The sequence below is a fragment of the Gopherus evgoodei genome, chromosome 20, assembly GCF_007399415.2.
Source record: "Gopherus evgoodei ecotype Sinaloan lineage chromosome 20, rGopEvg1_v1.p, whole genome shotgun sequence".
NCBI classification, from domain to species: Eukaryota; Metazoa; Chordata; order Testudines; family Testudinidae; genus Gopherus; species Gopherus evgoodei.
In genome coordinates this window covers 3,652,252-3,675,176 of record NC_044341.1, presented here as the reverse complement: position 1 = coordinate 3,675,176, position 22,925 = coordinate 3,652,252, and the positions used below count along the sequence as shown (strand labels likewise).

The following is a 22,925-nucleotide window of genomic DNA, read 5'->3' as shown; positions in this document are numbered from 1 at the left end:
TAGTTGACCCCTTTACTATAAAATAAAATAGGATAAATTATTGTAATTATTCTATAGATCAAGTTAAGCTGTTTAAGACAAATGGAAAGTTATACCAGCTGCTTGCTGCACTGCAGCATGTACTGAAATGATGGATACTGAACTGCTGAAAGGGAAAATTAATATTCGAACAAGAAATTAAAAGGGAAAACATTTGGAGCAGCAAAACTGGAACAAGCTAAGAAAGCACAGAGACCCACGGATAAGAACGCAGAACAGCAAGCAAGGAAGTTGCTATCTGCACAGTCATGGATTGACAATCCCAGAATCCCATCTGCAGAGTGATGACAATTTAATTTACTTTGGGAGAAAAGGGTTAATGGAATAAAGTGATAAGACTGATATAGCCAATGTCAATCTTTATTTGATGTCTCCAAGTGCAGTACATTAATTGTGTACATCAACAGAGTAGAAAAAAACAAAAATGAACTGAAAGACTGCTCAGGAAAGATCCCAGGGGTTAGGATGACACTTTCGGAAAGGGTATGTTGTCCACTTCGTGGATGCCATCTTTGTCAATAAACCGGACGCTGAAAGAAGGCAGGTTCAGGATGAAGCGTTTCTGAAGCTGTTTAACAGACAGAGAGAGGGGAAAGATTTGTTCAAGGCTTAAGTGAAAAACATGTCTTTTCTTTGAGAGAGACATTGTTGCATGTCCTAAAAGCATTAGTTTCTGTCCTCCAATTTCTGTCCTGCTTCCATTTTGTTTCCGGACACCAAAACTAAGAAGTGCCTTTCATATTCAGGAACCCTGGAGAGCTAGAACTGACTGTGTTCTCTGTGGAAGTCAGTTTGGAAATTAAATAGAAATGGGAGGGTTTGAATAGTCACCTTAAAGAATTACATGGATTTTACAAGTGAAAAAAAGCCACAAGCAGCAACATTTTAAGCTTACCAACTTGCATAAGCAAATAAATATATTTTATTCTGCTCTTATGAGTTTTAGTATTTACCCAAAATTCCTTTTGAACAAATTTGAAGCAGGACTTGGGATCTGAACAAGGAGCTTGCACACCCAGTGATGTAATATGTTAGACTCGATAAGAGAACAAACTTGTCATGCCCAAATTTATCTTGTTGTACATCTTAAAGAATTTGTCTTAAACTAGTACCTAACAAGAGAACAACTCTGTTGAAAAATTCACTTGACTGTGTGCCAGGGCTAAGTATTTAACAGGTCCCCACTGTACACACTGCTTGGGATATAAACTTGTCAATCATGCATGAGACACTGGCAGCATGGGCTCCCTCTCCCACAGTGCCTCTTATTTCAGCGTGAATTACCTCCCTTCTCTAACAAGATTTTTCATTCAAGTTAAAGTGGAGAAGACTACAATCATTTTCTACATTACACTTAGATACAAACAGGCAAACATTTTAGAGGGGCCTGAGCTCCTCTGCTTGTGATGTATTTACATTTGTAAACTTCCCCACCCAATAACCAACACATGAGTTAAGGTCAAACCTTTCTTAAGCAAATGCTGAAGTCACCTTTAGGGCAAGACACTTATGAGCTCATAATAAATGGTCAGTTTGATATACAGAGGATAACACCACTTCTTGCCTTGCTTGAGAGCAGGATGCCTTGATTACAGAAAATACAACGTGGTATTGTTTGTTCCTTGTATTAGGATGAACTGCATTAAGTAAAGAGGCCCTGCTGTCACGTTATTTTCTTTTATAGCTTATTTGTATGTTTTGAATTTTTGGGTTACATGCATTGATTACTAAGGGTGCACCAATACAGTGAGCACTTGTGACATTCTTGGTTTTAATGTTTTTAGTAGTAGTGATAATTGGAGATCCTGAGGTCATTGACTGAAACAAGACATGGAGGGCAAAATGTCAGCAGATCCTGCCCCATCTAGCACTGTATGGTAATAGACTAGCCTTCTTTTAAGATGATTCTTCACATGCCCCAAGAGTGTTCTTGGTTTACAAATAGTTACTTAGCAGGCCAACTTCTAGAAGAACTGGTCCTGCAGTTCTTGAGGTATATTCAAGGCAGGATCCCTAGATTTATGCACATTTCTAAAGCACATTTACAATGGCATCCAAAGTTAAGCAAATTAGTTGAACTTGGTAGTTTTTGTTGCGTCCCAGAAACCATGAGCTCAACAGCATACGACAGCAGCAAAGCTAGTGTGTACTTATCTAGCTGCTGAGTTACCATGCGAGACTATCCTTTCAACTCACTAGCTGTAAGACATGTAATGGCCAGAGAACTATACAACACAACCTCTGTCAGGATAGGGTTGGGCAGCATACACCCAAGTCATTTGTAAAATACTTTGCTAACTAGTAGACACCACAACTGACAATAAAGCCAATAATCTACTAAAAACCTTACATATCACCAAAATGCTTGTAAGGCCCTCTGCAGCAGACTTCTCCCCAGTAACACCAGTTTAACTCTTTAACCTCCAAGAGCCAATGGCACGGAGTACTGCTCTTATAAAGATTTATGGTGTGAAAAGGATATTTTTGCTGAAGTTGCTGATCAACCGCTTCAGTGCCTGAGGTCAAGTTATTATCAGAGTTAAACTTGGTTATTCAACTTATGAATTAAGGCGTGAAAGCAGTTTAAAAATGTGTAATAGAAAAATAAACCTACCACAAGCACAGGGTAAGTATCAGAAGGATAAAAACATTTTAGGCAGAAATAACATAAAAAGACAAAAGTCAAGGGCTGTCTACATCAATATTATGTTAAGTATGGAAGGACCAGAAGTAAAGAAAAGCAATTAAGCTTAAAGTTTACATTCTGGAGGACATGAACCATGCTAAGACAACGTAAGTACCCACAAATCCTTTTCCTCAGTAGCTGGATCCACATCTGGCCAATGTATATTTATTACCCCTTCTGGCAAAGGCAGGAAAAAAACGTGACAGAGGAACAGGAAAAATATCAGCAAATGAAGGCAAACAAACATTCCTTTCTCAAGATCACACAGGCCCAAGTCTTTGGCGACTCACCTCCTCTAGACATTTCTTAAGGAGCTCCATTGCCTCCTCGCGTGTGATACCTGAAGGAGAAAACACCCACAGATTGCTTTAGTTAGAGGCCCTCTCTCTCAAGTCAATCTTTTTATTAAATTTAAACTTCAGCTGAGCACCGAAAAAACCCTCCTTTCCAGTTCACAGAAAACACATTCCATATGTACTGAGGATGCCCTGCACTGAAGCACTCGCGCTGCAAATAAGCCATTGAGAATCGATTTGTTATACCAATGGGAAGCATGACGGAATTTTGCCTCCCATGGCCAGGGACTGGGCTTCGGTGAAGACCAGCCGTCTCTCTCTCTCGAGTTTATTACAGTTTTAAATCAGCTCCATCTGTCCACAGCCGGCTGCAAGTCAGTGAAAGTGGGCGGGGATTGGTTTTAGCGCTACATTCCCTGCTGGGTCTGAGCTTTAATAATGGGAAAGGCACGTGTGTGATGCTCCTGCTATTCTCACACATTAAGATAAAAAAAATCAGCATTCAGTGGGGATGGCCAACTGTGACAACATATTGTACTTCATTTTTTTCCTTTTGGAAGGGGTGGGGAAAGAGAAGAAAGGCAGCATCGCTTCCAGGAAAGGCAGGTAATGAAAAAATTACAGAGATGCATATTTAGCATGCAGCCTACTTGGTTCAAGGGCTTTTGTTTCCGTCTCACACCTGCTGCTCAGGTGGGATAAGCTCCAATTAGAAGAGAACTGCCAGATTCCTGCTGCACGGACTGCAGGAGGCAGACAGAAATACTGCTAAAGGAAGGTCTCTGCTATGAGTCAGTAAATTAAACTTTGCACACAAAATGTTGCTGCCAATGGGTAAGGTCCTTTTGTGGCTAAAGTACAAGGAAGTCAGAAAAAGCTTAACTCTATCCCCAGCCCTGCAGACTTCCAATGTGGTCAAGTCATTTCAGTTGTGTTTCAAGCTTCCTCATCTGTAAAATGGGGATAATGTCTCCTGGCAATCAGAGACGCTAAGTTTGAATGTTTTTAAAGCTCTGAGAGCTACAGATGTGCAAAGAATTATTCCTGCTGTTTAGTGTTTACATCAGAAAAGGTTGCAAGGCACTCAAAACAAAGCATCCCCATACACCAGACCTGCAAAAGGATGAGATAAACATATTAGAAAAGAGTGCCGTTTTATTTCTCTGTCTTTTTAATATGCTATGAATTGAGCTGATGCAAGTTATGGACAAACGGGAAACATGGCTGCACTCTGAAGAGGGACCCTTCGAGAGATAGTTGTATGCACATCATAGTCAGCAAACCAGGTAACATACAGCAGGAGCAGAGACATTTGAACTATCGCTTATAGAGGCAGAGTCTAGTTAAACACATCTTCCTGCCTCACTGTTTACTTTTGAACACCGTGATTTAACTACCATTTGTTAGCATTTCTATCTTCAGATACCAAGAGATTAAGTAGTAAATTATCAGTGCAACACCTGGGGTAAAAAGTCAATAGTACCCAAAATACTGCAGTCAAGCCATCAAAACATTCATTATTAGATGAAGATGGCCAGGAACTAACAAGTAAGTAATGCAGATTAAAAAAAAAATCTAACTTCCTAACTTTAAAACAGGAACTGCAAGCACGTGAAAAAAGTCTAGTGTCAGTACAGCCTCCATTTCTGCTGAAAAGCTAATCTATAGATTTTTAGATCTTAACTCCTGAATGAATATCTAATCTCTGTGCCTACTACAGTAACAGAACCAGGCAGAGTGACTCAATATGATTCACAAATCCAAGATCCCACTTTATTAAGCCTCTGATTTACCAGTCAGTAGAAAGAGAATTGTTTCTTTGTCATAGGCTTCATACTTACTTGGCTTGTAATAGCGGTCAAGAATGCTCAGGGTTAGGAATGCACCATATCCATGTGCTGCAAAGGGAGCTTTAGCCAGGGCTGCAAGGTAATCCATATAATAAAGGGCGGGGCCTTCGTGTTCATCATAGCCGGCCAAAAGAAGATTGACATGGTAAGGGGTCTGCAAGCAGAAACACAGAATTTTGATTAATGCAGCAATACTAACCAGCCTCCCCTCTACTGTCCCCCATAACATGTAGAGACCGGTAATCCAGCCCGTTTCAATGTGCTCCTTTGGACACAAAGTGTTTCTAGCAACTGTGTAAATCGCTTCTGAGGAACACATTTGAATTCAAAACCCCAGAGTGGCTGAAATTTTGTTGTTGTTGGGAAGCAAACTTCTTTGCACACTGCATTCCTTTCAAAAGTGTAAGACTCTTACTTTTTCCCTTCAATCTACTCCTTGGGACCCTTTCACTGTTAGTGTTTCAATCTTATGGGGACAAATCATAATTAAAATACTTTCAAGCCACCCACCTTCATCTCAACAAAATGCTTGGATTTTTGACTATCATCATGTAAGCACAATGTGCCCTTTTTTGGCCGGTACAAAGTTTGTTAATTTAAAATGCTGTTTGTTTAGTTACACTGAGTTAACTATGCAGCATTTTAAGTCAGTATGAAAATAGAATACAGTGTCAACAGTTTTATATATAATGTTACATTGTAACATTAATTGCCAATTAGACTTTTATTCTATTACCAAGTTTAACTTAAAAATCACTAAGCTAACCTGAACAAATTTGCTTCCATCGAAGATTGCAGACTGGCCCACTTTCTTGTTATTGTAAGATCAAGATAATCAAAGTTCCCTCCCCCCCACCATCACAAACATTTAAGAAATAAATATTTTCACTTTTGTCCTTTAGGTTTCAGAAATGGTTTGACAGATGCAGAGAATTAAGTGTTAGTCTGCTCCAGTTTAATTCTTTCCTCCCTATTCTTGTTTAAGACTTTAAACACAATCCATTAAATAAAGATGTTTTCATGTTTATTCTTTAGCCAAGACAGACCACCCATTTCCACTAATACAACCGTGCCTTTTACTAGGTTATAAATACAGATCTAGTAATTCTGCAAAGCCCCAGGAGTCTGCATCATGTTTTATATGGGTTATCATTTTCTTTAAAAACCCGTGTATTCTTATTGCATTTTCCACAGTGGGGAAGTGGTTGTGTAAGCACATAGCTATAGATATTCCAAACACATGTGAACACATTATATATGATTCCATACTGTGCACGCACACACACACGATTACCAGTTTGCATAGCACAGGCTCATAGAAGGAGTACATGGAATCACCATTTGCCTGCTCAACACTTTTACACTTTTAGTAGTTCCATACTGATTTTAATACTTAGCATTAATAAGAAACTGTCATTGCAAACAGTGTGTTCATTAGATTTTCAGAAAGTTTAGATCAAACAAACCAGCCAGCCAGAGTAAGGAAGTATGACACCTACCACCAGCGCCAGAGCAGAGAGCAAACTCATTTTGAAAGTCTGGGATACATGCAGTTGGTAGGAGCTTGTTTCTTATATAATTGAGAATGTAAACTAGAAAGTGATTAAATCCTTAGGAGCAAAATTGATTACTTCCAACACATCCTTCCCAGGGTGCTATCTGTAGTTATTCCGTCACACTGATTCCTTCAATGAGAACTTATTATTATTTTGTTAAAAGATTTTTAGATTAGTATTACATGGTTGGGATAACATTAAGTTGAGAGCACAAAACTGTGACAGTAAAGGACCTCACTGGATGCAAGTATTACAAAAAACCTTGAGTTGAAATAGTTTTTCAAATGAAATTATAGTGCTATAGTTTGAATGCCCTCCTCACAAAAGGAACTGAACAGGGTGCTGATCTTTCCCACTTTATGTACCAACATATCCTCACAAAACAGTTTAGCAAATTAATTCACTGACTGTTTTTGGACATTTTATTTCACTCCATTGCTTTTATTATATACATTTTAAGGGTTCATCAAACTAACAAAGACAAGCTCATCTCAATCCTAACAGGCCAGCTGCATCCAAATACTGCAACACACCATATCTTTACAAGGCTTTTTGGTTTCCCCTTTCTTTAGGAAAAGTAAGGACAGACAACAAACGACAGCCTCATTTACCTCAAAAATATTAACTTTTAAAAAGTGTTACTGAAAGATATTTCATGAAAGATTGTTTCAGTCATTCTAGAATCAAGTTGCTACACAAATGTATTAGTTTAATTAGCGTGTGTATTATCATTTATTTATGCTTAAACATCGCACATGCACACCAAAGTTGTCATTTAAAAGCCATGACACGCAGCACAGAAGACAACTCACAAATTATTGTGCTACTTCGAATTACCAACTTTTGCATGTGTGAGAAGCTTAAGCACAAATAAGTGGTGTCACAGACTAATTAAATCAATACAGCTGGGTAACAACTTGCAGTTTCTGAAATTCTTCTGCAGAAGCTCCATGAAACATCTTTTGTTTGTGCTTTTTTAAAATTTCAAATGTAAATATATTATCTTATGCTAGTTTACTACTTGAGGAAGGTGAGGCTCAAACATTAGATAATTATTTTCACATTTTATTTACTATTTCTACATCCTTTCTAACTGATTAACACCCTTTGGGATGCATATAGTTCCTGACCTGTTTCAGAGTCTATGCATACAAAGAAATGCAATATTAAAAGCGCATTTTCATACATTTTGGGGAATAAAATTCACGTCTTCCATGGAAGAGCTCTCTTTTCAAGCCACATCTTCTCTTGATATCTAAAGTTATCTCTGCTTCCCGCTGCAGTGTCCATGACACTCACCTACTGCTAGAATTTTAAAGTATGCCAAGATTTGTTTCAAATCTAGTAGTTCAGGACTTGAATCCAAGGTCCCAGCAAGGCTACATTTTGGAATGCGGCACTCTAATGGGGAATTGTTTTGGGTTTTGTCACAACATTTTACTGGTTTTAAAACAAATATATATTTTCATATATGAAAGTTAAAATGGTTTAAGTTGAGTAACCTTAAAATATTTTAATTGCAATGGTAGTTGGAGCAAAAGGTAAAACACTAACCCAAGTGCTGTGCTCTTAACACCAGGTACTGCAAATTTTTTCCTGCTGTGAAGGCTTAAGGAACGAACTTCTAAAAACACTGGACCACAAGGAAATACCAAACTCCACATCTGTTGAATTATGTGCTTCTGACCCATCAACCCCACAATACTAAAATCAAATTTGTCCTACTCTTTTTTCAGTTATGCTGCAAATATCATGCAAAATGAGCTTTCCAGTATCCAACAAGCTGACACTCCCATTTACCAGAAGCACCAGCCAAACAAATAAAATCAAATAGTATTTACCCCCAAAAGGGAGGAGGATCCAGAGACTCCAGAAGTTCACTAGGAACTTTGCACTTTCTATGGAAAAATTAAGGCCACAGATACTATGGCGATGGGCAGCATTACAAAACCCCAACAAAACCTTCATATGAGCATTAATGTTAAGCTTTTTAAAGTGCATGGTTCTAATCTTTCAGAGCATGGGCAGGCATGGTGGAAGCTTCCCCTACAACAGATCATCGCTGCATTTTAACATGGACCAGCAACAACCTTGCTAGTCTAGTACCGGGGTCCTCTTGCACTCTTAATTCTTCTATGCCTGGTCTTCCAACTCTGAGGTTTCGAGCAGAAAAGCACCAAGTCAGACATTTGTTAAATACTCTCCATATTGAACTTTAATAGCAGGATGTTTATCAATTTCAAACTATGCATGGAATTTTGTTGCTAATTACCACGAGCAAGAGCTTTGAACTTTTTAGATTACAACTGTGATTACAAAGGTTTAACATGAGAGATGTTGGGCTAACACTTTGGGACTGAGTCAAAACAATGCATTTTTTCATCTCTCAAAAATACAAGCTTTCCCTTCAGTTAAAGGAAATATTTTCCATCCCCATCTAGCTTTGCACTCTATGCCGTTGGATTTAAAATAACTGCAGTGATTAAGAAGAGCGTGAAATTCTTCAGAATTTACAGCTGAAGAGAACAGTTGTGAGAAATACATTGAAACAACAAGATCAGTGACGGGAGGCTGGGCGGCGACAAGCAGCGGTGTGACATCTGGCGGAAGCCAAAGTCACAGCAAGGGGGAGAGAGGTGGGCGTGAGGAAGCATCCTGCCAAGCGTGGACAGCAAGAGAGGAATTGACAGTCTTCCTTTGGACTCAGTCCAGACCCTGCCACCTATAATTAAACATAACATCACAATAAGAAGCTGCACTTTAGAATTTGGGTTTTTTTAATTTAAACAATGTGCTGCAACTTAGTAAATGTACCAATCTTGGCACTGGCATTCCCAGCAGGTAAGTCATCTGGGAGGTTGGGGAAGGCAGTAGGTTGAGAAATGAAACATAGCAATAATTTCTGCACCATTAAAAAATGGTACCAGAGATGTATGTATGTATATTTGTGCTGCAGCAGCCAAACAGGAACTGACAAAAGGTCTTTTCAGACACACACAAAAAATACACTGATCATGGCAAAGTGGGTACTCACCTGCGAGGGTGTATACCCAGTATGAGGAGTGCTGCACATCAGAAGTGATCAATCAGAATTAAACACTTCCCTAACCAGTACAGTGCCAACAGTTCAGCCTGGGAGACATTTACAATAAAGCCCTTTGTCTCCTCCCTGGGAGTGTAAAAGGGCCTTCAAGTGAGTGAACATTGCCAGAGTAGTGTGAGGAGCCCTTCCCATAAATAAGAATCAGGTTCTATGATCCCAGTGGAAAGTCTGACTTCTACTCTGAGCTTAGGCAGAGTTCCACCAGAAATAAATCATGGACCCCCTCCCATAAGCTAAGGGTATGTCCACACTAGGGTGGGGTGAGGTGGGGGAAGCTATACGATTCAACTCGAGTTGCTAACCTGACTTGCCATGTCTTCACTGCTATATTAACCTGAGTTAAGAACACTTTCCTTTTTTTGCAGTGTAGATATATTTGGCTTCATTTTCACATTCCATACAGAAAACTAAGGCCTTGTCTAGACACAGTTTTACACCATTTAGTTAAACTGGTGTAAACCCAGGTGGAGGTTCTTATTTTGGTTTAAAAATGGCTTAGTACAGCTGTTTCTAACAGAATTAAACTAAACCAAGAGAAGCCTGGTTTAAAAACAAAATAAGAGCATCTACAAAGTGTTAACCCAATTGAAACTGATTTTTTTTTTAAATCACACCTGAAACTAAAACAGCATAAATGCACATGTAGACAAGCCCCAAGTCTAATTGCAATCTATTAAGTGTCAGAGTGTAAGGTTTATAGAGTTGAAAAAGTACCAGTTATAGATACTGCTGTGCGTCTTCAGGATTGCAGTGCAACACCACAAACTTGACTTAAATTAACATTAGCTGTTGTCCATCTGCAAAGAGGTGGACCATTTCCTTGTTGCTACACATGATTTTATACTCCAGCAGCAGCTCCAAGTTGCCTGCTTTCTTGTTAAAGGTGCAGCCATATTGTAATTAGAGGGGTTTCAAAATTTAATGACTTAAAATGTAACATGGCACAGATGCCTTATTATACCAGCTAGTTAACACAGTATTTGTTTTCTCCATTCATTTCACTTGCTAATCCAAAACGCTGTCTCTACCCAGCAAATAAAACTCTCAGATAAAATCACTGACTGTCCAATGGCAAAATGTAACCCCTGTGTTTGCTAATCAGTAGTGGTTTTAAGGGGAATTCAGGCAATATTCAATATTCTGGAGCAGACTCTACACGTTGAAGGAGAATTACATGCTGCAAGGTAAATGTAGCAAGTTATGAATGCTAAACACTCAGCGAGTGCTAGAAATATGAATAACTATGACTGCAGAGCATTACATTAATGCTGGATCATTCACAGAGATAGACAATGAATTCAAGCTAGCTGAAGTGGTGAGGGACACAGATGGTGGTTAATAGCGTAGAACATGCCTCGGTTTGGGTTGGGCTGTAACACTCAAATATCCTGCAGAATATTGTTTCAATATAACACACAAAGATCAAAATATCTATTTCAGCTGGTGAAATTTCACTGAAGTAGACCCAGTGCAAAACATCAAGGCCTCTGTATTGCCTTCACTGTGTAACATGGACAGCCACAAAACCAGGAAACAGCTATGAATGAAATGATTATATGAGATGTCCCCTCTCTCCTCCGCATCTGGCACTTCTGTAAACACACTGTGAGCAAAAAGGGGGAGGGGCCAGAAAGAAGGGCAACCACACACCCAGCAAGCTCCACCCCCTCCACACACTAAAGGACCCAAAACCGAAGATTCGTTAATGCAGCTCCTCTGTGATCTGCAACCCCCACTGAACAGGTCAGAGCACAAAAGCTGCCAATACCAACTGCCATGGGGGAGTGGGTCGTGAACAACAACAACAACTGAATGGAGCACACAGGGAGAGTTTCTATGGCCAGGGCATCTTGGGACTGAGGCATTCCACAAGTGAACGACCTCCTGGAAATTTTCTTGTCTTTCCTCCGCTTGCAATACAACACCTATGGGTCCCTCAAAGTAGGGAGTGGGAGAATACAGTTGAACTACATATCCAGTCCCAGGGGACTAGTGTGTGAGTTTTACCCCCCACCTCCATTACTTTCCACACAAAGGAGTGTCAATTACTAATTATAACAGGAAACTGAGAGCTGGATCCCTGTGTTGCATTTCTGACTGACACTACTCCATGACCTCGGGCAAGCTGCTTCACTGCTCTGTGCCTCAGTTTGCCCATTTTTGTAAAATGGAGATATTATTTATTCACCTTCCTAAAGTGATCTGAAATCCCTGGGAGGATGCAAAGTATTGTCATAAAGTTAGACCAAGACTTCAACAACAAAGCAGCACCAAGTGTTTCTTAAACAGCAGACGCACAAAGCTGAAGCTCAGATATAGAAAACTCTTCTAGATTTTGTAACCCACTAAAGTGATTTAAAGGCTACTGCATATTAATGACTAAACGCCCAAAAGTCCTGCTCATACTCAACTTTCTTCCTGTTCAGACTTATACCTTGTAACACTGGTTAGCCAGAATAAACCCAATAATTGAGGTGTCCCAGATATATGTGAATGGGGCCCAAGCACCTTTCGGCACGGAGCCAGTTCGCAACCTATTTGGAAAGACAGTGTTGAGAAGTGTTCGGGATTTAACTCGCCAATGCCAAATCATAGGTATTACGACAGTTTCCATTATCAGATTCTCAATAACTAAAACAAATGATGTTTATTCTGAAGATAATTTTTCTAATCAGTGTATCTACTGGTTTTAGAGCTGAAGTTATAGATTTAAGACAGCTGTGAGGGGTTAGTGTGAAACTCCTTAATGAGTAGATATTCAGAAAAATAAGGGATCAAGTAGACCTACAGGGTCTTTTTCAAAGCCAAAATCTTTCATATAAAATCACTATACTTCCAAAGGGACTATTTAGCACAGAAACAGGGATTTCTGATCTCAGCAGGCACCTAACTGGGTAGCACACACTCTCTAGGAGTGAGAAAGCAACACCTTCTCACATACAATCCTCCTGAGAGAGAGGATTTACACCTGAAAACTCCTAACTGTATCAGCGCTGTGATGGGCAAAACAGCAAGTTAAAAAAAATTCTAGTTAATTTAAACCAGCATAGCTCAGACTACAACCTCCAACAGCATTACTGAAACAGGAGAGTGATTCTATAGCCTGGCTCTTCCTAAAGGCCAACCCAACATAAAAGGTAGGGCTTTTGAGGGTACAAGTGAAGGAAAAGGCAGACGTGATCATGGATGAACTACACCCAAAAGCTGGAGTAAGGTAATACCAATACACAAATTAGGGGATGTTTTCTAACTTGCCTGCTCCCCTGCCCCCAAAATTAGGGGAATAATCAGAGATTAGTAGGGTCATCATCCTTTATAAAACTCTAGTTTCAGGTTTTCAGCCCACTAAGGTAACATTTCTCATTGCCAGACCTACATAACCTGTGCAGACACCTGATCCCGAGTTTGAAGTGTCCACTTATGTCAGTACAGAGCAGAAGCCTCATGCAACTCAGGTTCAGTCATAAGTGACTTTCCAAAATACATTGTTAAGAAATAAATTGGGGTTGGGCAAAGAAAATTGGTTTACACATTCCATTCTTGGCTACCTGAAAAAACCTTTTCATATTGGCCAGGCCAAGTATTAGCTATTAGTCAAGGGTCTAGGCTCAACTCAACTTGCAGGGAACTTCCCCACAACATGCTATGCATCAAGATGAAAATATATATTTAAACCTGTAGGTAAACAACCTAGTCCCCTCCACTTCCCTTCCCCACAAAAGTATAATTTAGCTTGGCATATATAGCCATAAAACATTATATAACCAACAGTATTAGATTAATAGACTTCCAGAGTCCTATGTGAATGATTTCTATGTACAAAGCACTACTGGCTATATTTTTATTGATTCTAATTGGGTCAGAACAGGTACAGTAATATAACCAATATCTTCTAAGTGATTGAGCAAAGAATATAACTTTCTGATGCCAATGTTTGTAGCTTCGTATTGAAAGCTCCGCACTTTCATACAAGCACTAAGAGCTAAGTTTCAAAAGATGATAGTGTTCTCCCTACAGTACAGAGATCCCTGTAGTGTGACAGTGGTGTCAAAGTGCGCCATTTGCTCGGGGGCACTGCCATCTGCAGCAGCACAACATTTTGTCTCCGGTAAATAAACACATCTGCCTTTGCCAGTGTCCTCCCCACTGTGCTGCCCATCTGGAGCAGGTGAGCTGGAAGGCAAGCCCAGGCACAGGGAGGAGGAGGGGATGCAGAGAAGATCAGGCCTCAAGGGATATGGCACATAGAGGAAGAAGACAGTGCCGCATCATATCACATCCTGCTAACCGCATTTGCCAAAAAGCATGTTAAATTATTACCCTTGTTAGTGATATTTTTATCATATGTAACAAATGGCTGTCTGTGCTTAAGTAGGCAGGACGTTCAAAGTCAATTTCACCTATGCCATCTGCTATGAGGGTCCTGTGACCTTGAGACAAGTAATCAGCCTCTTAAGCAACTGACAGACAAGGCTGTATATGCACAATGGAAGGAGGAGAATGACAATACTGCTTCTAATGTCACTCATGGAAAACTCAGAACAGCTCCATGCAAACATACTAGCCTTTCAAAATGTGAACATTTGAATGAAAGTTAACGTAAGTATAATTTTTATACATCTAACATCTACAGTCCAATTTGTATCCATTTAATTTGCAGGAGGTATATTACATTCATTTCTAAACAAAATGAGGTGTGTTTTAAACAGAGGACTGGGAGTCGGCACTCCTGTATTTTATTCCCAACTCTGTATGAACTTGGGCTAGTCAAAATCATTCTGAGCCTCAGGTCTCCCCTTCTTCCACCCCTCTTTTGTCTTGTTCATTTAGACTGAAAGCTCTTCGGGGAAGGCTCTATGTACATACGGGGCCTAACAACAGGGCTCTGATCTGGGTTGGGGCCCATAGGTACTACCCTAATACAAATAACGAACACTGATTGCAAGCTTGAAAAAGGTTCCCTGGGAAATTTCTATAAAATGTCCTAGCAATAAACAAATCTCATCCCCTGTTCCTCCCCATACAAATGTATTTGTTCAACTTAATTCACAGCATCAATTCTCTTGTTTTCGTCTTTTCTTCTTTGTGGAGAATATACATGTGCCAGGAAGAGGACTGTTGAAATCCTTAAACTTGTATATTTAGATATCACTTTGCCCTTCTGTAACAACTTCCAGTGAAGAATTTTAAAGTACTTTATAAGCAGTGAATTAAGCCTCCTCTCCTTATGAGGTACCCAAGGATTACATATTTCTACTCAATACCCATTTTATAACTGGGGAAAAGTGAGGCACAGAAGTGGCTATTTGACCTTAAACATGTCACATGGCAAGCCAACAGCAAGTGTAGAACCCAGAAGTCCTGACTTCCTCACTATAACTGCCAAGCATCAAAGGGCACTTATATAAGGCATCTGAATGATGAATGAGAAGACAGCATGTATTAGCAATGCTCTGAAATATTACCTTATGTCAGTCAGTCATTAAATTCTGCTAATTCGAAAAAACAGCTTCAACTTGGTTTGGATATTTACTGAAAGCTTCATGTCGCTGTTTACAAAAGGGGCTTGTTTTGCTAAGTACATCAAATAGCTTTGCTCTATTAAATCATTTTGGGAGAAGATTAAACGGATTCAATGCATTTGCATGAGAAGTGATTGTCTTATCTAGATTTTAAAGGGGCTTAATTCACTTAGCTGTTTGGTATTTATCACAAAATGTTTACTGGGCCCAGAGCTGGAATCTTAACACTGTAGTTGTATTAGTTTCCAATAAGTGAGGTGATAGGCACTTTAAAAAAAAAAAAAAAAAAAAGGCAAACCGTAGCTTACAATTTCCATAAAACAGACCACTTTGATGAGGAAAAACCATAGTTAAAGAAAGAAGAAACCTCTCAATTACAGAGTTCATCCAACTGCAAGTGAAAGTGATTCTCCAGTAGTTCACAGTGGGTAGTTAGAAGACATTTGGTCGTCACCAAGACCCTGGATTCTGGACTATATCCCAACTCCTATGCCACGCTTTGAAGACTATTAATCAGATCATGATTAAAACAAAATCTGAAGTTTTTCACAGCTGAAAACTCCCCCCTCCCCCATTACATTGCTTCTATCTATTTTCCATTTGGAAATACATAGATATAGATAATCAAAATGAATAGTAGCAGGGTTAACAGAGTAGCCATTTGGGGAAAGATATTAAATGATACTTAACATTTTTAGTATCCTTAACATGAAAACACAAACAAGCCTATTATAAAAATAGGTAAAAGTCCTTTCACAGATAACACTTTACAGGAAATAGAATAGTTGTCAATGTCATCTCCTTAAAACTGAACACAACGTTATTGTAGCTATTATATAACTAGTAATTCAGGCGAACTTTAATTTGCCAGATGTCTCCAGGGTCCCCAAACCAATAGGGTTTTTTTAAAAAGAGAACATGAAACAACAAACACAAGCAGACAAAGATGGACAACAGGAGGCACTACCGTTGTACAGTAATTCTTTATTCATACCACTGAAATTATTTAGGGCATAATATAGCACGGTAGTATAATTAAGATACAGGAACCACCAGGGTGGAGCTTAACACATGTATCTCATAATAGCAGTAGTTTTTAAGGTACTTTGTGAGGTTTATATTTTTCAGATAAGGCATTTCAGAAATTTGGGTTTAAGAAAAAATCAGGTTTGACTATACACAAGTTACATCAAGCAACTGTGAAGTAAAAAATCTAGTGACGCTAAATGAGAAATTAGCTAAAAATGATATGTACCAAGCGTAAGAAGAGAGCATGGAATTACTAAGTGAAAGTGAACTATATAAAACTGATAAAGGGAAATGTCTTCTCCACCCCTTTTGTAGCAACAAAACCTGACTGCTCTCAAGGGTCTCAGTTCCTCACTACTCACTGTGGGGAGTCTGTGGCTTCACTAACTCAGACCATACTCAAATCATTTGCTTGTTTCAGAAGGAGACAGACTTGGCCAGTCACATGTTATTTTCATTTTTATTTTGTGTTTTCTGCCCTCAAGCATTCAGTCATGTGTAAGCACATGTTTAAATTGTGAACCCGAGGGGAAAAAGCGAAACAAAAATATTGCTGAGAAAAAAAAGCAGTTGCAGTAGAAAGGGACGAAGGGAGGGAAAAGGGCAAACATATTGTTAGATTTTTGCAAGAAGGCCTTAGTAACTCCGGTCATTGCTAGTATGCCTCAGTTATTACTTACCCGACTGCGTAGGTAGTCAGCCAAGTTTCTGCGTGTAAAGTTTGCTGCTGCAGTAGGAGACAACTCATACCCTTATATAAGAAACAAATGCATTTATGAGGAAACTGGAGTGCAAATGCATCATTCTTACTGATATACTTTCACTATTCGTTTCATAATAAAATCAAAAGGCAACATGATTGAGGGCAATTCCAAGTTCTTATTCTGCCTCTGACAACCTATTTATTATGTTCCCTTTACCTCTGTCTACATTTTCCCTATGTTAACTGGAAATAATTATACTGACCTATATCAATAGGGTGCTAAGGATTCAAATTACTCATATCTGTACAGGGATTCAAAATACAAAACCCTAGAAAAGTGCAGAATATTACACATCTGTATTCTGAATATTTTTTCACACAAACTGTATCCAAAAAATGGTGTGGAGTTAAATAGGAGAGACACGAAGAGGAATAGAGAAGATGTTTTTCACCCAGGATTTGAAGATAGATGGAAAGTTCCTGCATTTCTCTAAATCACACGGTATGCCTACACACCAATTAACCATTCACAGCTGACCCAGGTTATCTGACTCGGACTGTGGGGCTATAAAATTGCTATGTAGACATTTGGGTTCGAGCTGAAGCCTGAGCTATCCACTTTCTAACAGCTAGGCTATCCTCCCTGTTTTGTACAGACTAAAGTGTACAAATTCTGGTGTGTAATTATACTGGGGCATATTGTTGATAGGGAAGGGAAATTAAAAAAAAAAACTGATTTAAGAAATGAATTATTGAAATCAAAATGGAGATATATATGAATGTATCCGTTTCAATTATTTTTATATTTTTAATATATTTTTATATATATATATTTCATTCAACAGGAATTAACTTTTTATGAATATATAAACCTGAGTGGATTCAATGCCAAGTATTCAAGCCCCTAACTACCTATCCTGCCATCATCACCATATTTACCTGAGCCCGTAAAAGGCAGAAACCCACAAACTAGACAGACTTTAAGAAAATGAAGTGTAGGCTCCCCCACCAACACCAACCAGAAATAATCTAATAGTTATCTTTAAAGGGACAACAACTTTATTAAGACTCACTCCTTGTGTCTGAATATTTTTTTAACTACTTGTTAGAAGCAACTCCTAAAATTACTAAGACTAAAAAAATTAGTATATTTCACAGTACTTTTTATACAAGTTTTACTGTTTCCCTTGTAGAAAATCTGTTTATTAGTTTTTCCTGTTTATGCCAGTTCTTCACACAGCAACAGGAAAGGTCTTCTAAAAAAAGGTTTGCAATAAACTATAAACCCACAAAAACTGGCATGGTCACTAAGGGACAGTGTAATACTCTCATATATTTTATTAAAAAAACCCCACACACAAGATTTCCAGCTGTCCTTTAAACTCTCAATATCAAGGATACTGAGCCTCTGACAACAAGCAGGCATATTAGTTCTTATTCATATAATTATAAAACATGACCTCTTGTTCTTACTACACTTTAAAACAAACCTAGTAAGGAGCTGTTCTGAGTTCTGGTTTTGTACTTACCATTTCTCATTTTATAGAGCTGAACATTCTTCTGGATGTACTCTGCAAACTGCACAGTGTCTCCAGCTTCTCCCACACACAACAGCAAGATCTTCTCACTCATTTTAAACATTTTATCATGGTCTAAGCAACGAGACAAGAACAAACACTACAGTCATCAGCAAGAATATGCTATTTTGCCAATACCATAGTAGTTTCACAATTTATTTAATAAGTACCAAATTAAAGGATTTTAATCACTCAATTATGCTAATCATAGCATCCCAACTAAATTAGAATATTTAGCTTCTCTCAGTCTTCCAATTTAATCTGTTGCATAGTGTTCCTATATGCTGTTAAAAGCTGTCACACTTCAGAGAGGTGACTGCATTCCAGTGGTTAACGTAGCACCCTACATCTACTTTGAATCAGTGTATGTTCCCAGTTGTGCAATGGGATCCATGCTGACAGCCCCAGCACCTACAGGAAGCACTCATGGAGACAATGGAGCTCAACACCAGGGTCCACATGTGCAGATCGAAGAGCAGAATCTGGGACAAAATAAGTGCTTTGATATTCTTCAGGAGGAAGATGCCACAGAAATGCAAGGTGTTACTCGTGTACCAATGTTGGTTAAAACTGCACAAACACAGAACAATACATTTAAAAAAATTAAGTATTAGCTCTTTCATTCTATTATTTACTCATAAGCTATTATCTTTTACTTTATATAAATACATGATGTGTCAGGGCAAGTGTAATTCTGGTTAGAGTTGAAACATGTGAACACATTAAGCAAAGAGAAATTATGAAAAATGTAGGATCAAAGTATATGTCAAAAGACTTCCTTTTCCTAGAATATCCAGATCCACTAACAGCTGTTTCAGAAGGGAGTAATTTGGACAGACAACGCTTGACAAGCAAATCCACTTATTTAAAATACAGGGGTATTCAGTGTCATGACTGAACTCTATCAGAACACTGGTAATAAGAAAAAATAATAAATATCAATTACAAATTGCAAAAATAGCCCATTGAAAAGCAACAAAATCATTAAATTGTAAACCAGAATTCTGTCCTGGAAATCAAAACTTTAAAACTGTAATTTTCTGAGGTATTTTTCAAATCTCAGCTATGACAACAAAACCATAGGAACACAATTTTGTACTACTCCTAATACTGTAATCTTATCTGACCACCAGTCTGCTTTAACTAGATAAGATAGATAAATATTCAAGCAGATGTTAGTGCCTAAGGAAAACTGCTTCTCCATATTCAGGCTTCGTCTACAGATCAACAGTCAGAAATCTCCATATCTGAATCTCACTTTCACTTTCAATTTACTAAATACTGCTGAATAATCTTCCCTGGAAGACATGCTTGAAAGCTTCTGAAATGTCACAATCCTTTAATAGGATTTGGAGAGTATTATGCAGTTGTTAAATACTTTAAAAGTTGCTTTTGAGTGTTCAGGGATTGCTATTCAGATTGATCATTCTCTGTAATTTGTTTACAATTTGAAGGAAAAAAACTACCAAATACCAATATTTTATATGAATATTGTTATTACACAAAGTAAAACTATTTCCCCATGTTTATTTACCGCCTGTTCAGTTCCTCACACCTTCTTCTCAACTTCTGGAAATGGGCCATTTTGATTACCACTACAAAAAGTTTTTTTCCCTCTCCTGGTGGTAATAGCTCATCTTAACTGATCACTCTCATTAGAGTGTGTATGGAAACACCCATTGTTTTATGTTCTCTGAGTGTGTACGTATGTATGTATGTGTGTGTCTCTAATATATATATATATATCTTCCTACTGTATTTTCCACTGCATGCATCCAATGAAGTGGATTTTAGCCCACAAAAGCTTATGCTCAAATAAATGTGTTAGTCTCTAAGGTGCCACAACTACTCCTGTTCTTTTTGCGGATACAGCCTAACAAGGCTGCTACTCTGATACCTATATCTTACTGTTTTTCAAATTAGGATTGATAAATCCCATGTCACTACGTTTGCCTGAATAGATTAAATAAATTCCAACAGGGATTAAACATGGCTAGTTTACAAAACAAACTTTTTAAAAACGTTATCTGTATTTGGTAATATTTAGAGTAAAAACTGCAATTTATTACAGCGATTTCTCCCTAACTTGGTATCCTGTTTATGAAACAAGAATACCGCCTCTGTTCATTTTTGTAGACATGAAGTAAGATATAATGGTCAGATTCATCTAGCAGCATAGCCAATCTTTGCAATTTTATTGAAATGCTCCCAGTATTTGGGGGGAAGGTGTGGTGTTTAGTTTGCTTTATTTTTAAAGTCCCAGCTGCTGGATTCATGTGATTATGTGAGAATATACATTTTTAAATACAGGAAGTTTAACCCTCCTCGTGGAAGAAAAACACTTGGAAGTGGAACTGCATTAACATAAAGGCTCATATGTGAACATGAAGGCTGAAACCCAAAGTCAAATTAAAAACTTTTTTTTTTCCCATCTCATGGTTTTGGGGGCCTTTTTCTCCAGGCTTGTGGCTGACAACACAGATTTAGTACAACTTTTTAAGAGGAAAAAATTATATGTGGAACGTGAACAGCTGACTGTACTTGTTTTACTTTGCTAATGTAGAACTCAGTCCCACAAACACGTGCGTAGCTTGGTGCATGCGAATAGTTCCACTGACTACCTGTAAATGCTTGTAGGATCAGGCCCTGAAATCCATTGCGCAGTGGGGAAATTTTAAAGTGTCCCCACCACCAGCTGTAACACTAGTTCAACTGAACCACAGTTAAAGTTGGTAGAAACCCTAATGTATAGAAGATTTCTGTCTGGACCCATGTTTTCTACCCCCTTCAATTAGGCTTACTTTTTAATAGGATTAACTAAAACAATAGTAAAAACAGGTCCACCCATGGAAACCTTGGGCCCCACTGGTTCAAATGAAACTGTGTAATTGCTGGGGGAAATATTGTATACATTTTTCAAGTGTAGACATAGTCAATTTCCTTTGGATAAAGGCTCAGAAAGAAAGTAAAACCTGGGAAAATGTAGTATCTGTACTATTCTCCAACACTTGAGTAGATAAAAAGATACACATGTTTGGGTAACTGTTATTGTTCAGCTGGCGCAGCACTCTAGCAACATTTTTTAATAACGAAAAAAGTTAAAAAAGCGAAAAGACCAAAATAATGGGTGCTTTATAGAATCTGAAGATCAGCAAAAGCTCCCTGTAATATCTTTTCATCTTTGGTTGTTACGTATGCACAATCTGAGACACAAAGTTAACTCTTTTGGTCTCACTCAGCTCTCTCACATGAGCAGTTACAAAGATTTTTCTATTTGAAGAAACTTGGAAATGGGCTGACAACTTAGCTCTTGGAAGATGTAAGAGCCAACAGCTAACACTTTACAGATGCTCATTTTTGCTGAACAGCTCTCACGTATCTTTTCACTTCTATGCTGCCCCTCATGGAAGGGAGGAGAGCCAAAAGAAGTCAGAAAAACCACTACACCATTAGCCATTAAATCTCTCCTTAAAACGCACCTTTGCTGTGATGCCTACGCAATGCTCAACAATGGCTAAACAGTGGGTATAGGGTGACTATTGCTTATTATACCAACCATGATAATTTCACTGATTCCTTGACCTCCCTGCTGCTTCTTTTTCTCCACCAGTTGCCTATACACCATGCACTTAAATACTCTATGCTGCTAGGATAGAGTTTTCTTTTATAAACGTGTGCAGTGCCAAGCACAAGGGAACCCTAACCTGGGTCTCTAAGCTCTATTGCAAAAGACTGAGGTGACAAATTCATGAATTCACAGTAGAACCAATAGAGAATAAATAAAAATATCTAAAGTCACAGTATAGAAAATAGGAGATAAATTGCTTTTTGAAAACTTTTCCCCTCTGCCAAGTTTGCCACACTGTGAAAATACCTTTCCAGTGGGCAGTTAGCAGCTACACAATACACGTTTTGGGGCAGAGGCCAGGCCCTGCTGGGTGGCTGCACTGCATGCAGCGTAATGGAACCCCGATTCTCACCAGGGCCCCTGGGCGGTTTCACAACACGCCACCACACATCTTGATGAACAGCTTGTTTTTTAAATAAGAAAAGCAAGTTCCTTCGGGTTCTGTTTCCCGGTGCAAAGGTGCATAAACAGTGACTGGCGACACAGCAGCAGGGGCACAAAGAGACCCGTAGTCAAGGGGGCAGGACCCTCCCAGCGGGCTGCAGACACGTACCAGACCCCTGGGCTCTGCAGCAGCGGGGCAGGGAGAGATCTTTGCGTCCCCCACCCGCCGAGCAGCTGCCCCCTCCCTCAGCTACTGCCCCCCGGGCAGCCCGGCCCCACACCGCCCCCGGCCCCGCCTCTCACCGCGCTTCATCTGGACGATGCTGGAGGCCGCCACCGTGTCGGAAGCCACCAGGATGTAGTCGGGGCCCTGGATGCCGATCAGGTACTCCATGGCCGGGGCGTTGCGGGGCAGGGGTGGGTGGGTGCGCGCGCGCGCGCGGTTCCTCCTCAGGCCCGGGCCGGCGGCAGCTTCCGCCGCCTCCGCAGCGCGACGTGACACAGCGAGGCGGCACGGCCGGCGCAGGGGGATGACGCAGTCGCCCGCTCTCG

General features: G+C 39.3%; 1 protein-coding gene across 2 annotated transcripts; it reads right to left on the bottom strand.

Annotated features, from left to right (window-relative positions):
• Positions 1-381: 381 nt before the first annotated feature.
• On the bottom strand, positions 382-22,902 carry PSMB2 (proteasome subunit beta 2). Of its 2 annotated transcripts, XM_030538861.1 has the most exons (7): positions 22,677-22,759; positions 18,777-18,931; positions 18,314-18,436; positions 16,762-16,832; positions 4,863-5,025; positions 3,016-3,065; positions 382-607 (listed from the first exon to the last, which is right to left on the bottom strand). In XM_030538861.1, exons 2-7 carry the CDS (start codon positions 18,820-18,822, stop codon positions 500-502), a joined length of 561 nt encoding a protein of 186 aa, XP_030394721.1. In that variant the 5' UTR covers positions 18,823-18,931; positions 22,677-22,759; the 3' UTR covers positions 382-499. The 2 variants fall into 2 exon arrangements, with proteins under 2 accessions (XP_030394721.1, XP_030394720.1); XM_030538860.1 differs by lacking the exon at positions 18,777-18,931 and having other exon boundaries at positions 22,677-22,902.
• Between the last annotated feature and the right edge of the window lie 23 nt (positions 22,903-22,925).

Excerpts from the sequence above, each read along its gene's own strand:
- PSMB2 (XM_030538860.1), bottom strand. The coding sequence starts at position 22,767 with ATGGAGTACCTGATCGGCATCCAGGGCCCCGACTACATCCTGGTGGCT. Across the intron at positions 5,026-16,761 it reads CTGACTACCTACGCAGTCGG|ACCCCTTACCATGTCAATCT; the intron begins GTAAGTAATAAC and ends TTCTGCTTGCAG. Across the intron at positions 608-3,015 it reads TTAAGAAATGTCTAGAGGAG|CTTCAGAAACGCTTCATCCT; the intron begins GTGAGTCGCCAA and ends TCTGTTAAACAG.